The sequence below is a fragment of the Sycon ciliatum genome, chromosome 1, assembly GCF_964019385.1.
Source record: "Sycon ciliatum chromosome 1, ocSycCili1.1, whole genome shotgun sequence".
NCBI classification, from domain to species: Eukaryota; Metazoa; Porifera; class Calcarea; order Leucosolenida; family Sycettidae; genus Sycon; species Sycon ciliatum.
Genome location: NC_088643.1, coordinates 90,179,088 through 90,196,269, shown reverse-complemented (window position 1 = coordinate 90,196,269; position 17,182 = coordinate 90,179,088). Strand labels below are relative to the sequence as shown.

At 51.4% G+C, this 17,182-nt stretch overlaps 1 protein-coding gene and 1 pseudogene across 1 annotated transcript; both read right to left on the bottom strand.

The window, feature by feature from the left end:
* Positions 1–1,225: 1,225 nt before the first annotated feature.
* Positions 1,226–6,374, bottom strand: LOC135806361 (uncharacterized protein C05D11.1-like). The gene is made up of 2 exons (XM_065320536.1): positions 3,103–6,374; positions 1,226–2,136 (listed from the first exon to the last, which is right to left on the bottom strand). Exons 1-2 carry the CDS (start codon positions 6,132–6,134, stop codon positions 2,088–2,090), a joined length of 3,081 nt encoding a protein of 1,026 aa, XP_065176608.1. The 5' UTR covers positions 6,135–6,374; the 3' UTR covers positions 1,226–2,087.
* A 10,722-nt stretch (positions 6,375–17,096) lies between these two features.
* Positions 17,097–17,182, bottom strand: part of LOC135808636 (ataxin-8-like) — a 399-nt pseudogene continuing 313 nt past the window's right edge.

Here is a 17,182-nt window from a genome sequence, read left to right as displayed (position 1 = left end):
GGGGGGGGGACTCAATCTGCGGACAGAACTGGGGAGGGTTGTCATGGTCATGCACTTTAGTCTTGGAAATAACATAACAACAATGACTTATGTACATACTACATAGTGCTTAGTAGAGCTAGCTCTTGGCGGATAATGGCGATGGCGCCGGCAGAAAGAATGGCAGAACTTACTTAGTACTTTTGCTGGTATGTTTCAACGTTCATGCATGTGTTTGTTTTTTGTTTTGTTTTTTTTCTACTAAGGCCACAGCTTCCAATCATGACATGCAAAGCAGCGGTGCAGCATCGCAGGCATGAATCGTGGACGTGGTGACGGGGTCTGATGTGCTCCACCGACCTAGGGTCTCGGCTTCACTGCACAGCAAATGCGTCGAAAGAAAACGGGGGGGGGGGGGGGGGGCTAATAATTATCGGGAGATGGGGGGGGGGGGGGCTGCCACAAGGTTTGTATGGTCTTTTCTAGGCTGAGGAGGGCCTTGAACCACACACCTGTTAAACAGCAGACAGTTATGAATACTAAATTCCTTGTTGCTTCACAAGCCTTGACAGTCTTCATGCTCTTTGCAAAGCCGGGGCCAGCAACACTGGCCCGCCACTGGCAGCAGTACACATGCCATGGCTGCGATGGCATGCACGGTGTAGGGATTTACGGTGATACCACGATGCGTGCCGATGATTAGAGAGTAAAAGTAAAGGCTACTAAAGCCAAGAGTCCATAACCCCCAGTGGGGGGGGGGGGGGGTAATGACTCTTGGCTAAATAAGGCAGCCCTTCTGCCCGTTGCCATGGTCACAGTACAGCCAATATGCGGACAGAACTGGTCCGTCCTATATCGTGTGGACTCATCAGCGCAGCACAGAGAAAATGCGGCCGAACCTGATAGCAATGAAAACGGTCAAGGTACATGGCGGTACACTGTAGGGGCGGAAATGTTACAGTACTCTGGACTCCTGTTTCAATGAACTCGACACCAGGGACTCAGGGATCCCTACATATACATGTACCAGTATGGTATGTGTAGGGATCCCTGCTCGACACGTTAGGGCGGCACTCATCTTCTCTCCCTCATTGCCTTTGCCTCCCCAACCGAAGTCGGGTACCCAACCCCAGATAGATCGCGACAGGGGGCTATGAACTCATGGTAGTAATCTGTGCACACACACAATGAGAATCGAACTCGCAATCTCATGCGCTGCTCAACAGGCCCAGACCAGCGATGCAAGTACATGCTGGAGGCTCCGCTCTATGTACAGTACAGCTGTATCCGGCTAGAGTAGAATGTGCACAAAAACAGCACAGGAAAACCAGTAAAGGTGACACTGCGGTATCAATGATCAACAGCAACACAATGTTACATTACTAACTTTGGAAAATACACAAAGGCACACAATGAAAATCTTGGGCAAATATCATTCCGTAACTTTGCAAAATAGGAATGGATCATTGCAAAGGCAACATGATAGGGAAAGCGCACAGCCGCCAAAACGTAGAAAGTAGGCTGAACACAAGGGAAGTTTTGCCAAGAAGGTTTTCTCTACAATCTACTAACAAAATGCCTGACTAAACCAAAGTTGAAACACATGAGGGCTGTTAGGCACCATACTTTGTTAAGTATACTAAGATTATAAAAAAACCCAACAAAGAAAGAGTTTTAACCCAATATAGAATGAAATTCTCTCTGAGTAGAACATTATTGAAGGTATCACCATGACCAGCACTATACACACACTATACACACACTATACACACACTATACACACACTATACACACACACAACACACACACACACACACACACACACACACACACACACACACACACACACACACACACACACACACACACACACACACACACACACACACACTGCATACTTGTAAAGGTTTGAAGGCTTGCATAATACCACACTTACATGTACAATACAGGTAAGTTGCACTAACCAAAGGATGCAAACAAAAGGCATACTTTGAACCAGAAAATACATAAAGGCAAAGGCAACGTGAAGGGGACCAATATTATACATAACAAACGCAGCATGGCGCTCTGCTAGTACTACGTCACGAGACATCTCTCTCTCTCTCTCTCTATACCAGTTTGTCAGTACCAGGCAGGCTCACCAGATTGACTCCGAACCTAGAAAGCACAATACCAACACAGGCACAAAGACAAAACAATGCCATGAGTACAGTACAAACAATGCAATGAATACAGCGCAAACGTTTTTTCCCCTTACCATAACATTCCGCCAGAGCGCCCTGTCTCTCCCACGCGCCCCTCCCCGACTTCTTGTCGAGGAAGTAAGAATCCTCGTATGACTCTGTGAAGTGTGATGCCGTACCGCACTGCAGACGCGTGCTCGACCCGGTTGGACATTTCCAACCGGGTCGAGCACACCCACTTGACCAGGGATCGCAGTATTCGCACAAACCCTGGGTTTTGATGGGTCTGTACGACTTTCTGCTCTTGATCTTTGGTCGGTGTACTAGACACACACACACACACGGTGAGTACTTTTTCATGTAGTACCTAATATGGCAAGTAGGACTCACCCCTCCCCACCTGGACCTACTCGAAGGGTGGCGGAAGTAGGGGCGCTCTGGCGGGATTTGACGGTACTAGAAGTAGAAACTAACACACAGTAAACTACTTGCGTCCAAAACAAGTGGGAAATGGTCTACAGGTGCAATACATGTCCCGGATACATCAAATAAAACGAATAGGGGGTGTAGAACGGACTTTGTTAAGATGACAGCTACATGTACACCATAGCCCAGTAGTTAGAGGCGTCGCTGGCCTCAAGCGAAGGTCCCTCCTTGTTCGAGTCCTGGTGGTGACAGTCAATTTTTCTTCAGACTTTCTCCCTTTTCCATCTCCGCAACTAATGAATAACAAATTATCAATCAATATTTCGGACTCGGGCCATCGTCAGGATTGATTACTCAGAAACTTGAGATAGAATTCGTATCCATGTAAGCCAATGGTGGAGAGTGCTCTCAAACCGAGAAAACCCAGTGGCGGCTGGATTTCATTCAGCACGGCTGTTGACAGGTGCCCCCCCCCCCCCCCCCCCCCCCCCCGCACACACACACACACACTTACTCAGAGAGACCGGTCGTGATCTCCTCCACTTTGCTCGAATTGCAGCAAATAACACAGCGAGACGTAGCCGGCTCAAAGAGAGGCTTGAAGTACTTGGCAGCAACTCGTCTCATGTCAGCCTGGGTGACTTGGACGACCTGTTGCAACTGGCGACGCTGGAAGTCAACAGGTACCTGGCGGTAGTAGTTGATGAAGGCTTGCTCAGCAGCGTCAAACACGCCTTCTTCATCTTGAATCAAGGAAAAGACCACACTGCTAATGGCCGCCTCGACCTTCACACTCTCAAACTCAGCCTCACCATCGGCGTAGGACAGTAGAAGGCGTCTGCCCTCTTTATATGCAGCAAGCAGGTTAGTGCACTTGCTCAGGCTGAAGTACAGCAAGCCTGACTCGGAGGCGTTTGTGACATTGTAGTCGTAGCTGAGGCCAGCACCGCGTAGCAAGCGCCACATAGGACCCTCCATGGCAATAAGGTACTCAACAAACACCTGCAGAGCCATGGTATCCGCGTTGTCAAATCCAGTGATGCCAGGGCAGGTCTGCACAAGATACGATGACTCCTCCGACTTGAGTCCTAAGATAACATTAGGGTTGCTGAAGACTTGGCTAGCAGATACAGGTGTGCCATACGGCTGAACGAACGCGGCCGACTGCATAACGACTGGTGGTGGCGATGGAGGTGCAGTCGGCGCTGGGCTGCTGGAAGAACTGGAACTGGCGATGAAACTGCGCCATGGCTCGAGCGGATCAGGACAGACTTCTTGCAGTTTTTGCACATTGGTGACAACCCGGACAACGGTGTTACTTGGACGAGCCAGTAAGCAGCGAAGCTGGTCCAGCTCTGAACAGACCACTACAGCTTCACTGTCCAGTCGGCGAAGCAGAGAGATGAGGAAGGCACGCTGGCTAAGCATGCTGGAATTGATGTGATTGCTGCGAGACTGGAAGTTGATATGACGGGCTAAGACTTTAGCAACCCTGCCACCACTTCGTAACTGCTCCGTAATCTCCTTCTTCATCTTCTTGGCCACTGAGCGCACTCGCGACTTGGTGAACTTGACAGCATAAAGCAGCTCTTCAAGCCAGCGTACAGCAATCGCATACTTGCTCATCTCTGTCTTGACTGAGACAACAGCAAGCTCACCAAACGAGCCACAGCGGAACGCCGAGCCACAGTAGAAACCAAGAGCAGCACCTTGGTTGAGCAGATCCCGTTCCAACTCAGTGATCACCTGCTCGTAATCAATGACCTTTCCATTGCGTACCACGGGCGACTCAAATAGGACCTCCAGGTAGAGCGGTAGATACAGACGCTGCTCATCAGAGAGACACGCTGTATCCAGCACGGCAACGACTTCAACAAACGATGTCCTGATGTTATCAACCTCCATGACCAGTGGAAGGGATGCCAGGTCCCAGGCAGGTGAGGTGGCGAGTTGACGACGTGGATTATTAGTGCTGATGGATACACTGTGGAAGGAGATGGAGTTGATTGATGGGATTGACAGCGATGAAAGCATGCTCTGCGGTGCTTCTACATCATTCTTGGCCTTTGCAGCATCGAGTGCAGATTGCAATGCACCCAGGCCATCCTCACCAATAGTGGTATGCTGTGCAGCTACTCGAGTTTCTTCTTCTTCTGCTAACTGAGCAGCCAGCTGTGCACTAGGTTCACCGATCACCAACACATACGGAGTGCCAATGACGAACTTCTTCAGCAAAGCCTGCCAGAACTGACAGGTTTCACCCTGAAGAGACTTCAAGGTGGCAACAAGCTCCATTCGCTGGGTGAAGTCCCCGGCTGCTTGGCCATAGAGAAAGTCGCCAATGAAGTTGTCTGCGAGAGTGTTGTGTGGACTGTCCTCCAGCTTGTCGAGCATGTCAAGACAACTGCGGTTGATTAGCGAGCCGATACGTGACATATCCATTTCCTCACGGCCACATGAAATCCCATCCAGGACTTTCATGATCAGATCATAGACTTCACCTAACTGCTCCGTTGGTACATTCTCCGCGGACACGGTCATACAGGTTTCCGCATTCTCAGTCAGGCTGAAATCCAGCGAAGATGCAAACGGCTCATCAATCTCCACCAGGTCACGCTGGAGCGGTGCAACAGGAGAGTCGGTCAAGTACTCCCACAGGGTTTGCAATGCCACTAGAGTGCGTTGATCGGAGGCGCTGGGCCCCCTCCACGACACTGTCACCGTACCGGAGGACACATCATCGGATGGAAAGGGAACTTTCCGTGTCACACTCTTTTCAAGTGCAGGTACCGGTGTCTGCCAGGGACGCTGGAACGAACCACGCTCTCCCTTCGACAAGATCCTATCCTCAAATGGTTGAATGGCAGCAAAGAGCGCCTCCACCTCCACATGCCCAGTCACAATGATGCACAGGTTCTCTGGACGATAGAATTCGTGGTGGTAGTCACGTACTTTCTTGTTTGATGTGCTGACACGTAAGTTCTCTAGGATGCCACCCGTCTCTGACTTGTAACCGCAGTGACCTGGGTACATGGCACGCAGCATAGCCCGTGCAGTCAGATCGTTCATTGTGTTCTCACGTGCCTGCATTTCACAGTACACCACACCTGCATCTTCAGCGCTGCCAGTGATGTGGTGCACTTCGGTGACGTAGCCTTCATCCGTTAGTGTCGGGTAGAGAATGTGGTCCAGGTACGCAGGAAGGATCTGAAGGAACCCTTCACTGCCAGCTGTCGTCAACGTGTAACATGTATAATCCACATCAGTCCACGCATTTGTGCCACGGGCAAAGCACCGGTTAGCCAGCAAGTCCAACACACCTTTGTACGGGTACTTCTCACTGCCCAGGAACACTAAGTGTTCTAATGTATGCGGCAAGCCATCATCATCATGAGCTTCAGTGGCCAAACAAAAGAATCCATTGACAACTGGGCCAGGAACATCAGCAACGCATACTGTCAAGCCAGTGCGTGGTGATCGATATTTACTCACCCGAACTCCGGGGTCTAAGTCCGTCGAGTTCACCTTCTCAAACTGACTGCTCATTCTAAATGGTGAAAACTGCAAGGAGTTCCTAGATGTAACCTTTTGCTTGGCTGATGTCGTGAGAGCAGTTCTGCACGAACGAAACAAAGCAGCAGCCAGCTCGTGTAGTCAACTATGAGACAGAAAGTCGCCTATTACCTGCAGAGCTCCCGCTACGTCTACTTCTACCTCAACTAGTCTACGCTTGGCTCAAAGAAGCACCAAATACCTGCCACAAAAAAATTGCACCATGCATCCATGCAACAATGCAAAAGAACCTGATTACATTATTATGATTTCAAAACCAAACCACATAATTATGCAGAAAACTCCGGAAAATGATGTGAAATGCTAGGATAGAAATTGCGTCATGAGTCTTGATTTTGACGGTCGAGTAGTAAAAATGTGAAACACTGTACTGTACTGGATTCTCTTATTTTTTTACCCGTAGTAAAAGCCTCTTTTACGGGCGAACAAAACAATGCCATGCATGGCGCGGCGGAGGATTGAAAACAAATCACATAATGATGACGTCGCATGTGATCAGACAGCAAGAGAAGCATAGCATAGTCCGCACAATCACGGGGCAAGGCTCAACGGGACACCCTAGCCTCCACGACAGCCAGGGAGGCACAGCCATCCATTGGAGGCTGCCAAACTCGGCGAGCCCCACGCAGACACATGACACTCGAACGCAGCAGGGCGAAAGACAGCCTGCAGCGGAGGTGGGCAATTAGCACAGAATACGCCTCCCTCCCACGTAGCGACTGGAGATGTGCAATCCGGCTCACCAGTGCAGCGGCACCCTTGCCGCATCCTCCGGTGGAAGAGAGCACAAAGGGGAGAAAAGTGGATCGCTCCACTTCTCGGACTCTCCGATCATATCGACGCCGTTTCTCTTGCTCATGGTGCCGGTAGCAGCCAGAGAGAGAGGAGGTGCGGTTCGAAGACGCATAAGGGTTGAACACCCGTACATCAATAAAAGTGCGTTCGAACCGACCCCCCCCCCCCCCCAAACTCCACTGGCCACCACATCCAAACGAGCTTGATCCTCGGTTGATGCTGACCGGAGCTGAAACTGCTCCCCAGTCAGGGGTTGGAGATGTGGCTCCACTGCGACGTTGTGGGCGACACCCTTCAATGAGCTTGCCAGTATGTCGCGCACCTCGTTGTGGCGGATCGAGGGGAACCCACCGAAAGGACAGGACAAGGCGTGAGCAGTGGTGAATGCCTTCTCGCAAACACAGGTGGTGGGCAGGCGAGAAGGCGTCCAACCGTAACGGAGGCAGAGGCCATCCCGGAATTCCCCCTTCGACAAAGCGAAGCCATGGCGAGCGATGGGTCGGCAGGTAAGCCAGCTTGATGCTCCCTTCTCCTCTGCCAGACTGATAGCGAGATCGAGTTCGCTGTGTTCGGTGCGGAACGTATCGGCAGCTATCTTCATTGCCTTTCTGGCCTCAGAGCGAGCCTGACTCTTGGCCCTGCGGACACAGGCAAGAGCATCATCGAGGTGCTCTTCTTGCGCCATGATCTTGTCGTACAGCGCAGTGGTGATTAGCCTGGAGGTGCCGTACTGTGAGCCAAAAGTGGCAGGGTTGGCCACGCCGAGGCCTCCATGCCGGCAGGGGAAAGTGAGCAAAATGCGTTCAGCTTCACTGGGCGCCGTCCGTCCACTAATGGCAGGGATTAGGCAGCGGTGGATGATGTCCTCCAGGGGTACCATCTGTTCTGCAGCACCATCGAGAACCCGACACAGGAAGGACCACCGGTGTTGGAGGCTGTTCACCAGTGCAGAGTAAGCTGCTTGAGGCTGTGACCGGGCGAAATCTGTCAGCTTGCACAGCTCCTGCGACCAGGTGGCCACCTTGGAAGCCACAAACTCCTGCACAAACTGATCAGTTCCGATGGCTGATCCAAGGTGACGGCACCCGTCAGTGGTGATAGACACACCCGTGCCGGCGAAGATGGTCTCGGCTGCCTCTAGCTTGTCCCGCTTGACGACGAGGACGGACTTGCTGGGGTTAATGAAATACCCGAACGCCGGCCCATCCCCGACGAGTCGGTCCCACCACTGGCGGAGAGGGTTGAGCCCGCCACCCGCGGACGAGTCATCCGCATACCAGCTCTGGCGTGTTCCTGGGGTTGCCACTCTGCGCACCAGGGGGAGTACCCCCAAAGCGTACATCGGCATAGCAAGAGGATCTCCCTGCGTTGTGCCTTCTCGCGATAGGAGGCACTCCCCGTCCACGAATAGGCGGGCCGGCTGACGGTAGCAGTTTACGATAGCGGGTGTGATGGCTGGACAGAGGTGCGCTACGTTGCGCATACATGCTTCTCTGTTAAGGCGATTGAACGCATTGGATGCATCCGCCATAAGCACAGCGTCAACGTCTTCTTCATGGAACGTGTCGTACATGGCGTGAATGGCCGCCTCAATGCCACATTCCTGGCCTCCGCACATCTGCAGTGACCCTGTCGCCTCACGAACAGAGTCCCCCGCCACGCTCAGAATAGCCTTGCCGATGATACGACGGACGGTTTCGCCGATGCCTATTGGGCGCACACCCGGTTTCTTATCTAGAGGGATAAGCCGGCATGCCGTGTAGGCTTCCATCGATGCTGGGTTGACGTACTGAGTGGCGATTCGCCGGGCACAGCTGGCGAGAGCATCACATAGGTCGTCTGAAATGTCCCCAAACGCTGTGCACATACGCCTCCAGCCATCTGCGTCCATCCCAGACGGCCCTGCAGAACCGGTGGTATGCAGTGCAGCTTGGCGCACAGCGGTCCTGTCCAGCTTGGTGAAGAGCACTGGGTGGGGCTGTGCTGGGGGTTGCCCTGGGAGTACTGGATTCTCTAGACTACAACTATTTGTGACCAAGAGTACAATCATATTATGGGGTTATGTACTCTTGCTTTATTACTACTACCAAGAGTACATATCCCCCCCCTTGCTACTACGTGTACATCATGGTAGAGTCTACATAGCAAGAGTTCATAACCCCCTGGGGGTTATGAACTCTTGTACATTATGCATAGCCCGATTTTGCTAGTACAGACTACAGTCTTCTGTATACCAGTCTACAGACTTACACTGCTAGCCTATAAGGCTATAGTCTAGTATGGCAAAATATCGAAGAATTTTGAAAGGGAATTTGCTGACAAAAATGGAGCAAAATATCGGTGTGTTCGCAGGAAATTGGGAGATTTTACACTTACACGCTGCACTTGACTAAATTTTTTTACGAAGTCCACTACACTAATAATAGAGAGGTTTTGCATTCCGAATTTCGGAATGATTTTCGACTGTGCTTTTCCGAAAAAAGAGCGTTCCGAAAAACGGTATTTTCAGTGTTTTGCATTCCGAAAATCTGATTCGACTTCGTTTCCAAGGGTTGCCATGCAAAACAAAATGGAGAGCGTCGAAGGGGTTGAGCAGGATCAAATCCATGTGCGCAGGTCAAACTGAATTTGGGTGCGGTTCGAAGACGAGGACGGACTGATGGTGGACCAAGTGATCCAACAGCTGAAGACGAGGTCGCCGGCAGCTGGCCCAACTAGGTTGCACTCCACCATGGGTCTGCGCCAACCGCCAGTTTCCACCAGGTTCGGCAAGGGTTGCCTCGCGTTCCGGGGCGCCCAGCTGTGGAACACATTACCCAGCGATATACGTGCCATCTCCACGCTCCGCCAGTTCCGCGCTAGCATGATCCCGCACACACTTACTGGCCTTAGTACCTAGAGTACCAGACGTCCTGTTTGATGATCAGCTGGCTTAGTTTTTCTCCACCTCTATCCTAATTACATCAGTCCCCAATTTCATTTATTACTGCTTTCTATCTGCATTCGCCACCTTTTCATTGGACAGATCTGCCCGTTTGGTTTGCGAATTAAAATAAACACAACAACAACAACAACAGGTTGGCGAACTACTGTCTTGTACTGTTCGTAGGCTCCAGGGCAAAGGAAGATAGAGTGTGATGAAGTGTGAGAAGATTAGTCAACATGGCGAGATCAGCGAGAGCAGCAAAACCAGCAAAAATCAAAACTACATACGTGGAAATTTTCAAATAATCGAGAGCAGCAGAAAGCAAAAATACAAACATGAAAAATACACTTTTTTGTATTCAAATATGCACTCCCAAACATGAAAGAGCCGAAAATCTATTTTCGGAAAACCATGCACTTTCGCCACCACACTTCCGAAAGTTCGACTACTTTTTCGACTCCTGCCGCCACATTCCGAAAATAATTCCGAAATTCGGAATGCAAAACCTCTCTAATATGCTCCCGAATGAATGCGGAAAGTGGTGGCGGGGCCCTGCTGCTCAGCCGACCTTGCAAAGCTTGCAGAGCTTGGTGGTCTCGGCCGCGGTCTGCACAGACAAAGCGCGCCAAGAAAAATAGTGAAGGATATGATACATATCGTACAGTCATGTAACAAGACGAGAGCAAGACATGTACATGTACATGTATACGGAAGTGCTGCGCCCACTATTAGCGCCCACGCATCCACTGGAAAATCAAAGAGCGTCAGCTGCTGCCAGTCAAGGCGCAGCAGGTACCAATGGCATCTTTCCTTGGAGGACTTCAGCTGTCGTGGGTGCGGTGCGGATCGCAAGATGTGTCCTGGTACTGGACCCCCGTGTACTGGCTGGCAGGCGGTTCCACGTTGGGATGGCACAATCGGGGAGCCCATTTCGGAGGCTGCTTCGTGTTCGTGAATTTTAGCGCCCTGTGCTGCATCTTCAGTGTCCAAGCGGGAGGTCAAGTCTCGCTTGGACTTGTACTGCCACGAGCCTCCTCTCGATTTGGTTATTCCTCTCTTTCTTTTTTAGCCGCTGACCGCTGGAACTCAGTTCCGGCATCGGTCCGCCTTGCTGCTTCACCAAATCAATTTCGTATCGCAATCCTAGATTGGCTAGGGTACCCCGTAAGGAGACCATAGGTCTGTGGGGACTGCCCTAGAGAAATATGAATAAACACTATACTATACTACTATAAAAAGGTACTGGAGCCCATCCACACCAAGGAGCAGTACTCCATGAGAGGGCGGACCCCTTGTACACAGTTGTGCGACCTCTGGCTCTGGCGTCTAGGGGGGGGGGGGGGGGGGGGGCAACCATGGCAAGGCAGTGGAGCCGCTGGCAGCCTTGGTTGCAATGGAGTGGAGGTGGGTTGAGAAGGACAGCTGGGTATCAAAGGTGACACCGAGCATTAATCTCCCGCTCCTCAGGGATGGCAGCTCCTGCAAACAGTACTGGTGGCATGGCTGGGGGTGTCTTACGGTGGTCAATGGTCATCGCATGAGACTTGGATGGCTCAAATGTCACTCTCCAGTCTGCGCCCCACTCAGCGACGCTGTCCATGGCGGCTTGGAGCTGCACTGTGGAGTCGGCGATGTCGGATGTGGCAGACAGGCACTGGTAGAGGATCGTATCATCCGCATAGGTGGCAAGTTCAGAGCCCGCAGGGAGATGGCCCTCACAATCGTTCACGTAGAGGAGAAACAATTTGGGACCGAGAATGTTGCCCTGCGGGACACCAGACTGCACAAATTGCACTGAAGACTGCTGGCCACTTACAACCGCCTGGAGGCGACGGTCCCGAAGGTACCTGGACAGCCGACGTACTCGAGGTGACCATGTAGCCCAGAAACTGAAGCCTTGTGCAGCAGACCAGGGTGGCTAACTTTGTCAAAGGTACCGGCGATGTCGATGGCAAGTACACGGACAGCTCCTCCAAGGCCGGCTGTCTTCGACCATTCGGTGTGGACCTTAGCGCCCTTAGCGAGGATGTCAGCAGTACCGAGACCCTTCCGAAACCCGAACTGCCTGGACGAGAGGACGTGGTGTTTCTCAAGGAAGTTGGTGATATGCTGGTTGACAATACTAGTAGCCTCCAATACCTTAGACATAAAGGGCAACAAGGACACGGGGCGGTAATTCTGGGGGAGACTCTTGGACTTCTTCCTATGGTCCTATGGATGGGCACTACCCTCGAGATCTTCCATGATGCTAGTTGCACCTGGCTGTGGAAGCAGAGAGAGAATAGCTTGGCCAGTGGTTTGCAGAGGATATATATGCACATAATAATAAAACCCATCCCAGGACAGCATCCGGACCAGTGGCTTTCTCAGGATTGGGTCTGCGTAGCTCTCTCCGTACTGTTGCTTGCCGAAAGTGCACAGAAGACAGGGTCTGGGGCCTCTGGGCTGTCCGTTGTCTGACACGGGGGAAATCCGCAGAATGGTGTGTTGCAGGAAAGTCATTGCCTCCCAGGCTGCATTTGGATGCAAAGAACAAAGTCCAAAAAAATCTGTCCAAAACACTCTGCCTTTTCAGCATTGGATATGCACTCGTGCCCAGACTGGTAGACAAGATTAAGAGTGGAGATGGCGGTATTGCTTGATTGTGGACCACCAGCCCCGGTCAGATACATGTAGGTTGCCCGCAGACAGCTTGTTGCGCTGAGTGGTGAAATGGATTTGCTTTGCTCGGTCAAGAGTAGCAGTGCAGCGTTGAGAGGCTAGTCTGGCTGTGTCTGGCTGTGTCTGGCTGTGTGCTTCTTCCTGTCACCACGGTCTTCCGCGCATATTCTCCGGGCAGCTGTTTTGCTCATTGAATCCTTCAGGCCGAGGCGTTGCAGTTTCTTGAGGAGACCGGCGTGCCAGACTCTGTCGAAAGCCTTCGAGAGATCAAAAAAGCAAGCTGTGACGGAAAGACCTTTATCTCAGCTCTCGGAAACCTCGTGCACGAGTCTGGCGAGCTGGAGTTCGGTGCTATCATTGGCACGAAAACCGGATTGGTCCACTGGGAGGAAGGGTGTGACGTGCTTGTAGAGTCTCTTGTGGACGATCCTCTCCAGCACTTTACTGATAACGCTGAGAAGTGATATGGGCCTGTAGTTTGTTACCGATGACCGTTCTGGCACAGAGCTCTCGTTCTCACCACCACCACCACCACCACCTCAACCATAAGTACATGTACAGCTGCAGTGGTGTCTACAACTTCATTCTCCAGAAACAGCTACATGGAAATTACCGGGGAGGCAAGAAGCAATGGGGGGGGGGGGGGGGGGGCAGCTCCCGCCTGATCTCCGTTCCGAGCCCAGCCACCTTCAGTTCTGTGCCCTGCTAAAAGCGCATCATGGCTCCGTTTAAATGCTTTTCGGCGAGTGTGTTTCTGTGGTATAGCGGACTGAAGAATAGTAAACGTGTTTTGCAATATATGTATGAAGCTATTTTGTATAGTATGTTCCCATTCCGTTTTTGCTTTGGTGTAGCCCTGAGGTTGATTTGCTTATTTATTTCTACCCTTCCTCTCTCCGTACTTCTGCCCCCCCCCCTCTCTCTCATTCCTTCTGTCGTCCACATGTATCAAAGGAGGCGAAATCGCCTGTTTGTGGTGCGACGTTAAAATAAACTTCTACAACAACAACAACAACAACAACAATGGATCATGAAAAACAAGCTGGGGCAATGACGTCAGCTGGGGGTGATCGAGATACATGTAGTTAAGTACACGTTTGAGATTTTAGAAGCAGACGCTGGTGTATTTCCAGAGTTTGAACAAGAGCCCGAGACAGACCGCACCATGGTCACGACGGAATCGACGTAAAGAATAATTTTCGGCAATGGTCTTTTTAAATGTATGCAGTGAACTTGCAGCATGCCAAAGGAGGAACTAGCTCGCTTGCATACTGACTGGACCTGTGGGGACCAGGACATATGGCTGTCGATTATAACACCAAGGTGTTTGTGTTGCTGAACAATATTGACGTTAGCATTGGCTCCTGGGAAGTGCAACGCTGACTGGGCGGCGATGGGCTGATGAACATGGCTTCGGTCTTCGCGATGTTAGGCCTTAGCTTCCATCCATGTTATCGTGGAGTTAATGCCGGTCTGCATGGAGGTAACGAGATTGGATGGCGGGCTGTCAGAGCACAACACTCAACAGTGCAGTGTCGTCAGCAAAAAAGGCTGACGTCTACTAGAGAGGGCAGATCGTTTAGTGACGTTTACATAAGTTAGAAAAAGGAGTGGACCCCGTAATGGCCGTATGGACACCTGTGGAACACCAGCCACTACAGGTAAGGGATCAGACAAGCAGAGACACGGACAGTTTGATGATGGGACGACAAATACGACGACAGCCACTGCAGAGCTGTACCCCGTACTAGAAAAATAGACTCGAGCTTAGCAAGTAGGCCTCGATGCCGAATTCCCTAGTAAAATAAGAATTAAAAAATGTTTAAAAAAATGCCAGATTGTATCAACGCTTTTGATAGATCAAAAAAGACGAGACCTACATGCTTCTTCAGGTTACGATGTCCGTGAATATCCTGGATTAAAATTGCAATGTAGTTGAGTCGCCACGACAGAAGCCGGATTGTGCAGAGGAGAGGGCAGGGGTGACATGGTGGTAGAGAGATTCATAGAAAATGCGTTTACAGACCTTGGGGATAGCAGGTACGAGGGAGATGGGCCTGTAATTAACGGCTTGGGAGCGTTGTCCTTTCTTAAATATCGGGACAACAATAGGCAACGTTCAGTTGAGCCTGATCGTGCCTCGCAGCCCAGGAATTAACACGGAGCAGTCCGGCTTGGCAGAATGACTACTGCAAGTCTCCGGCTGCTAGTCACAAACGCCTTTGGGCTGCTGTCCAAACTCGGCGAGTTCCAAAACAATCTGAGCTCAACTAAACCTGATATAGCGATCGTCACAATAACAAAATTCACGCCGGACAAGGTTCCACTCGAACTCGCCATGTCAACTATTCCTGGCTATGCAGCACCTATTCGCCAAGACCGAACCGCTTCAGGCGGGGCGTAGCTGTCTGGGTGAAGTCCAACCTGCATGCTCGGCACCTTGACACCATTGACTGTAAAGGTTTTGAGGCAGTATGGCTCTTAGTAGAGTCATGCTCTCATGGCAAGGTTGTAGTCTGTGCTGTGTATCGTTCCGGTTCAAGTAGCCCATCAGATTGCTCCGTCATCAACTACCTAGACAGCTCATTACCTGCAGCACAGCAACTCGGTGACCATGTGTTATGTAGTCATTGCAGGGGACACAATTCCGCCTGGCTCAAAAGTAGTAAAACAACATTATCTGGTCTCGCACTGGAGGATCTAGCATCTGCTTATTGCCTCACGCAGCATATCACAGATCCCACTAGAGGCGATGCCATTCTAGACCTTGTCTTTTCAGACTTCTTGACAGTTTCTCCTTCAGAGGAGGAGAGCTCTACTAGAACAGTATAGCGCTACAACAAAGCCGATTGGTCGAGACTGAGGGCACACTTCAGATCTGTAGATTGGCTGCCAGTCACTGCTCCCCATACCGACTGCAACAAGGTCTGGGATGTCATCTCAGAGACAATTCTAGTGGGGATGCACCGATTTATCCCGTGCAAGCAATACACTACAACACCCTCTGACCCTCCATGGTGGAACCCAGAGTGTCTGGACGCAGTGCCAGTAGTTCTCAAGGAACAGGCCTGGCGGCGCTGGAGGAGATTTCCATCTTCTGAGCCTCTGAAGCAGACATTTTTACAATCAACTGTGATGGACAGGGCCCGCCCAGCTTGGGAACGGCGTGTCCAAGCTAAGCTCTGTGCGGGTAATCCGCGTGACAAACAGTGGTGGTCGGTGATGAAATCAGTCGCTGGTGTTAAGCGCTCCTCTGATATCCCAACCCTGATTGATGCACATGGGCAGGAATGCGCAACCAACCTGGCAAAGGCAAACTGCTTTGGCTCTTTCTTTTCCAAGAAATGCAGTCTTGCCTCCGACATATCAGTGGACAGCCTGCCTGCTGCCTCTGGCGACAGTGAAACTCCAGCAGTTACAAGGATCCATTTCCGGGCTGACACAGTACGACGACATCTGGCAAAACTCGACTCCTCCAAAGCCACTGGACCGGACAATATCTCAGCTAGGGTACTCAAGGAATGCGCAACTGAGCTTGCGGGGCCTCTAGCACGCCTCTTCTCCCTGTCTTTCAGTACTGGCCACCAACCACAGGCATGGAAGGTTGCCCGAGTAGTTCCAGTATACAAAAAGTCCTCCAAATCCGCTGAAAAGAATTACCGACCAGTCTCGCTGCTCGCTATATGTTCCAAAGTAATGGAGTCCATCATCAACCGCCAGTTAATGAACTTTCTGGGGGGACAAAACCTCCTATCACCAAGACAATTTGGCTTTCGCCGAGGCCTATGTCCATCCGATCTACTTACGGGACTACACCACAAGTGGTCGGTCACATCTGGCCTTGGTGGATCTGTGGAGGTGCTCGCTGTCGACATCGCCGGGGCTTTTGACAAAGTCTCGCACACAGGTGTACTGCACTAGTTGCGGAACATCAGTGTGAAGGGAGCCCTCCTGGACTGGCTTAGAGACTACTTAACAGGTCGTTCGCTGGAAGTGGTCATTGGCGGCAAGAGCTTCGATCGCTATCCGATCTCTGCAGGAGTGCCACAAGGCAGCATCCTTGGACCGTCCCTGTTCCTAGTATTATGTACATGATGCTGATAGCTGCCTGGCTCCAGGGTCTGAAATGGGAACATTTGCAGACGACACCACGCTGTATTTCTGCGTCAATAAACGCGATGATGCCATACACCAAGCTGACAGTCTCCAAGCTTCCGTCAATGCGTTACATGCATGGGGAACAAAGTGGCATGTTAAGTTTGAACCATCCAAGTCGCAGCTCCTACGAATCTCCTGCCATCGACAGCAGCCTTGGCCTGTCCCCGCAATAGACTTTGAAGGGGAGGTCATCCCACAACAGCCACACCTCAAGCTCCTGGGAGTTATGGTTGCCTCCAAGCTATCCTTTTCCACGCATCTCCGGTCAGTTCTGGAACACCCTCCCCAGCGAAGTTCGCCTACTCAATCGTCCCAGAGAATTCGCCGTAGCTGCACTGCCCTTCACGCTGGCGGGCTAGATCTGCAAACTCCGTGAATTCTCCCGCCTTCTGTGTTCACAGTCCCACACTCCCCTTGGAGTAGTCTGCACGGCGCTGCTGCTGCTGCTGTTGCTGATGTTGTTGTTGTTGTTGTTGTTGTT

Bases quoted from the DNA above. Each gene is read 5' to 3' on its own strand.
- LOC135806361 (XM_065320536.1), bottom strand. From the start codon at position 6,134: ATGAGCAGTCAGTTTGAGAAGGTGAACTCGACGGACTTAGACCCCGGA. The intron at 2,137-3,102 runs GTAAGTGTGTGT...TGTGCTTTCTAG, and splicing joins ATCACGACCGGTCTCTCTGA to GTTCGGAGTCAATCTGGTGA.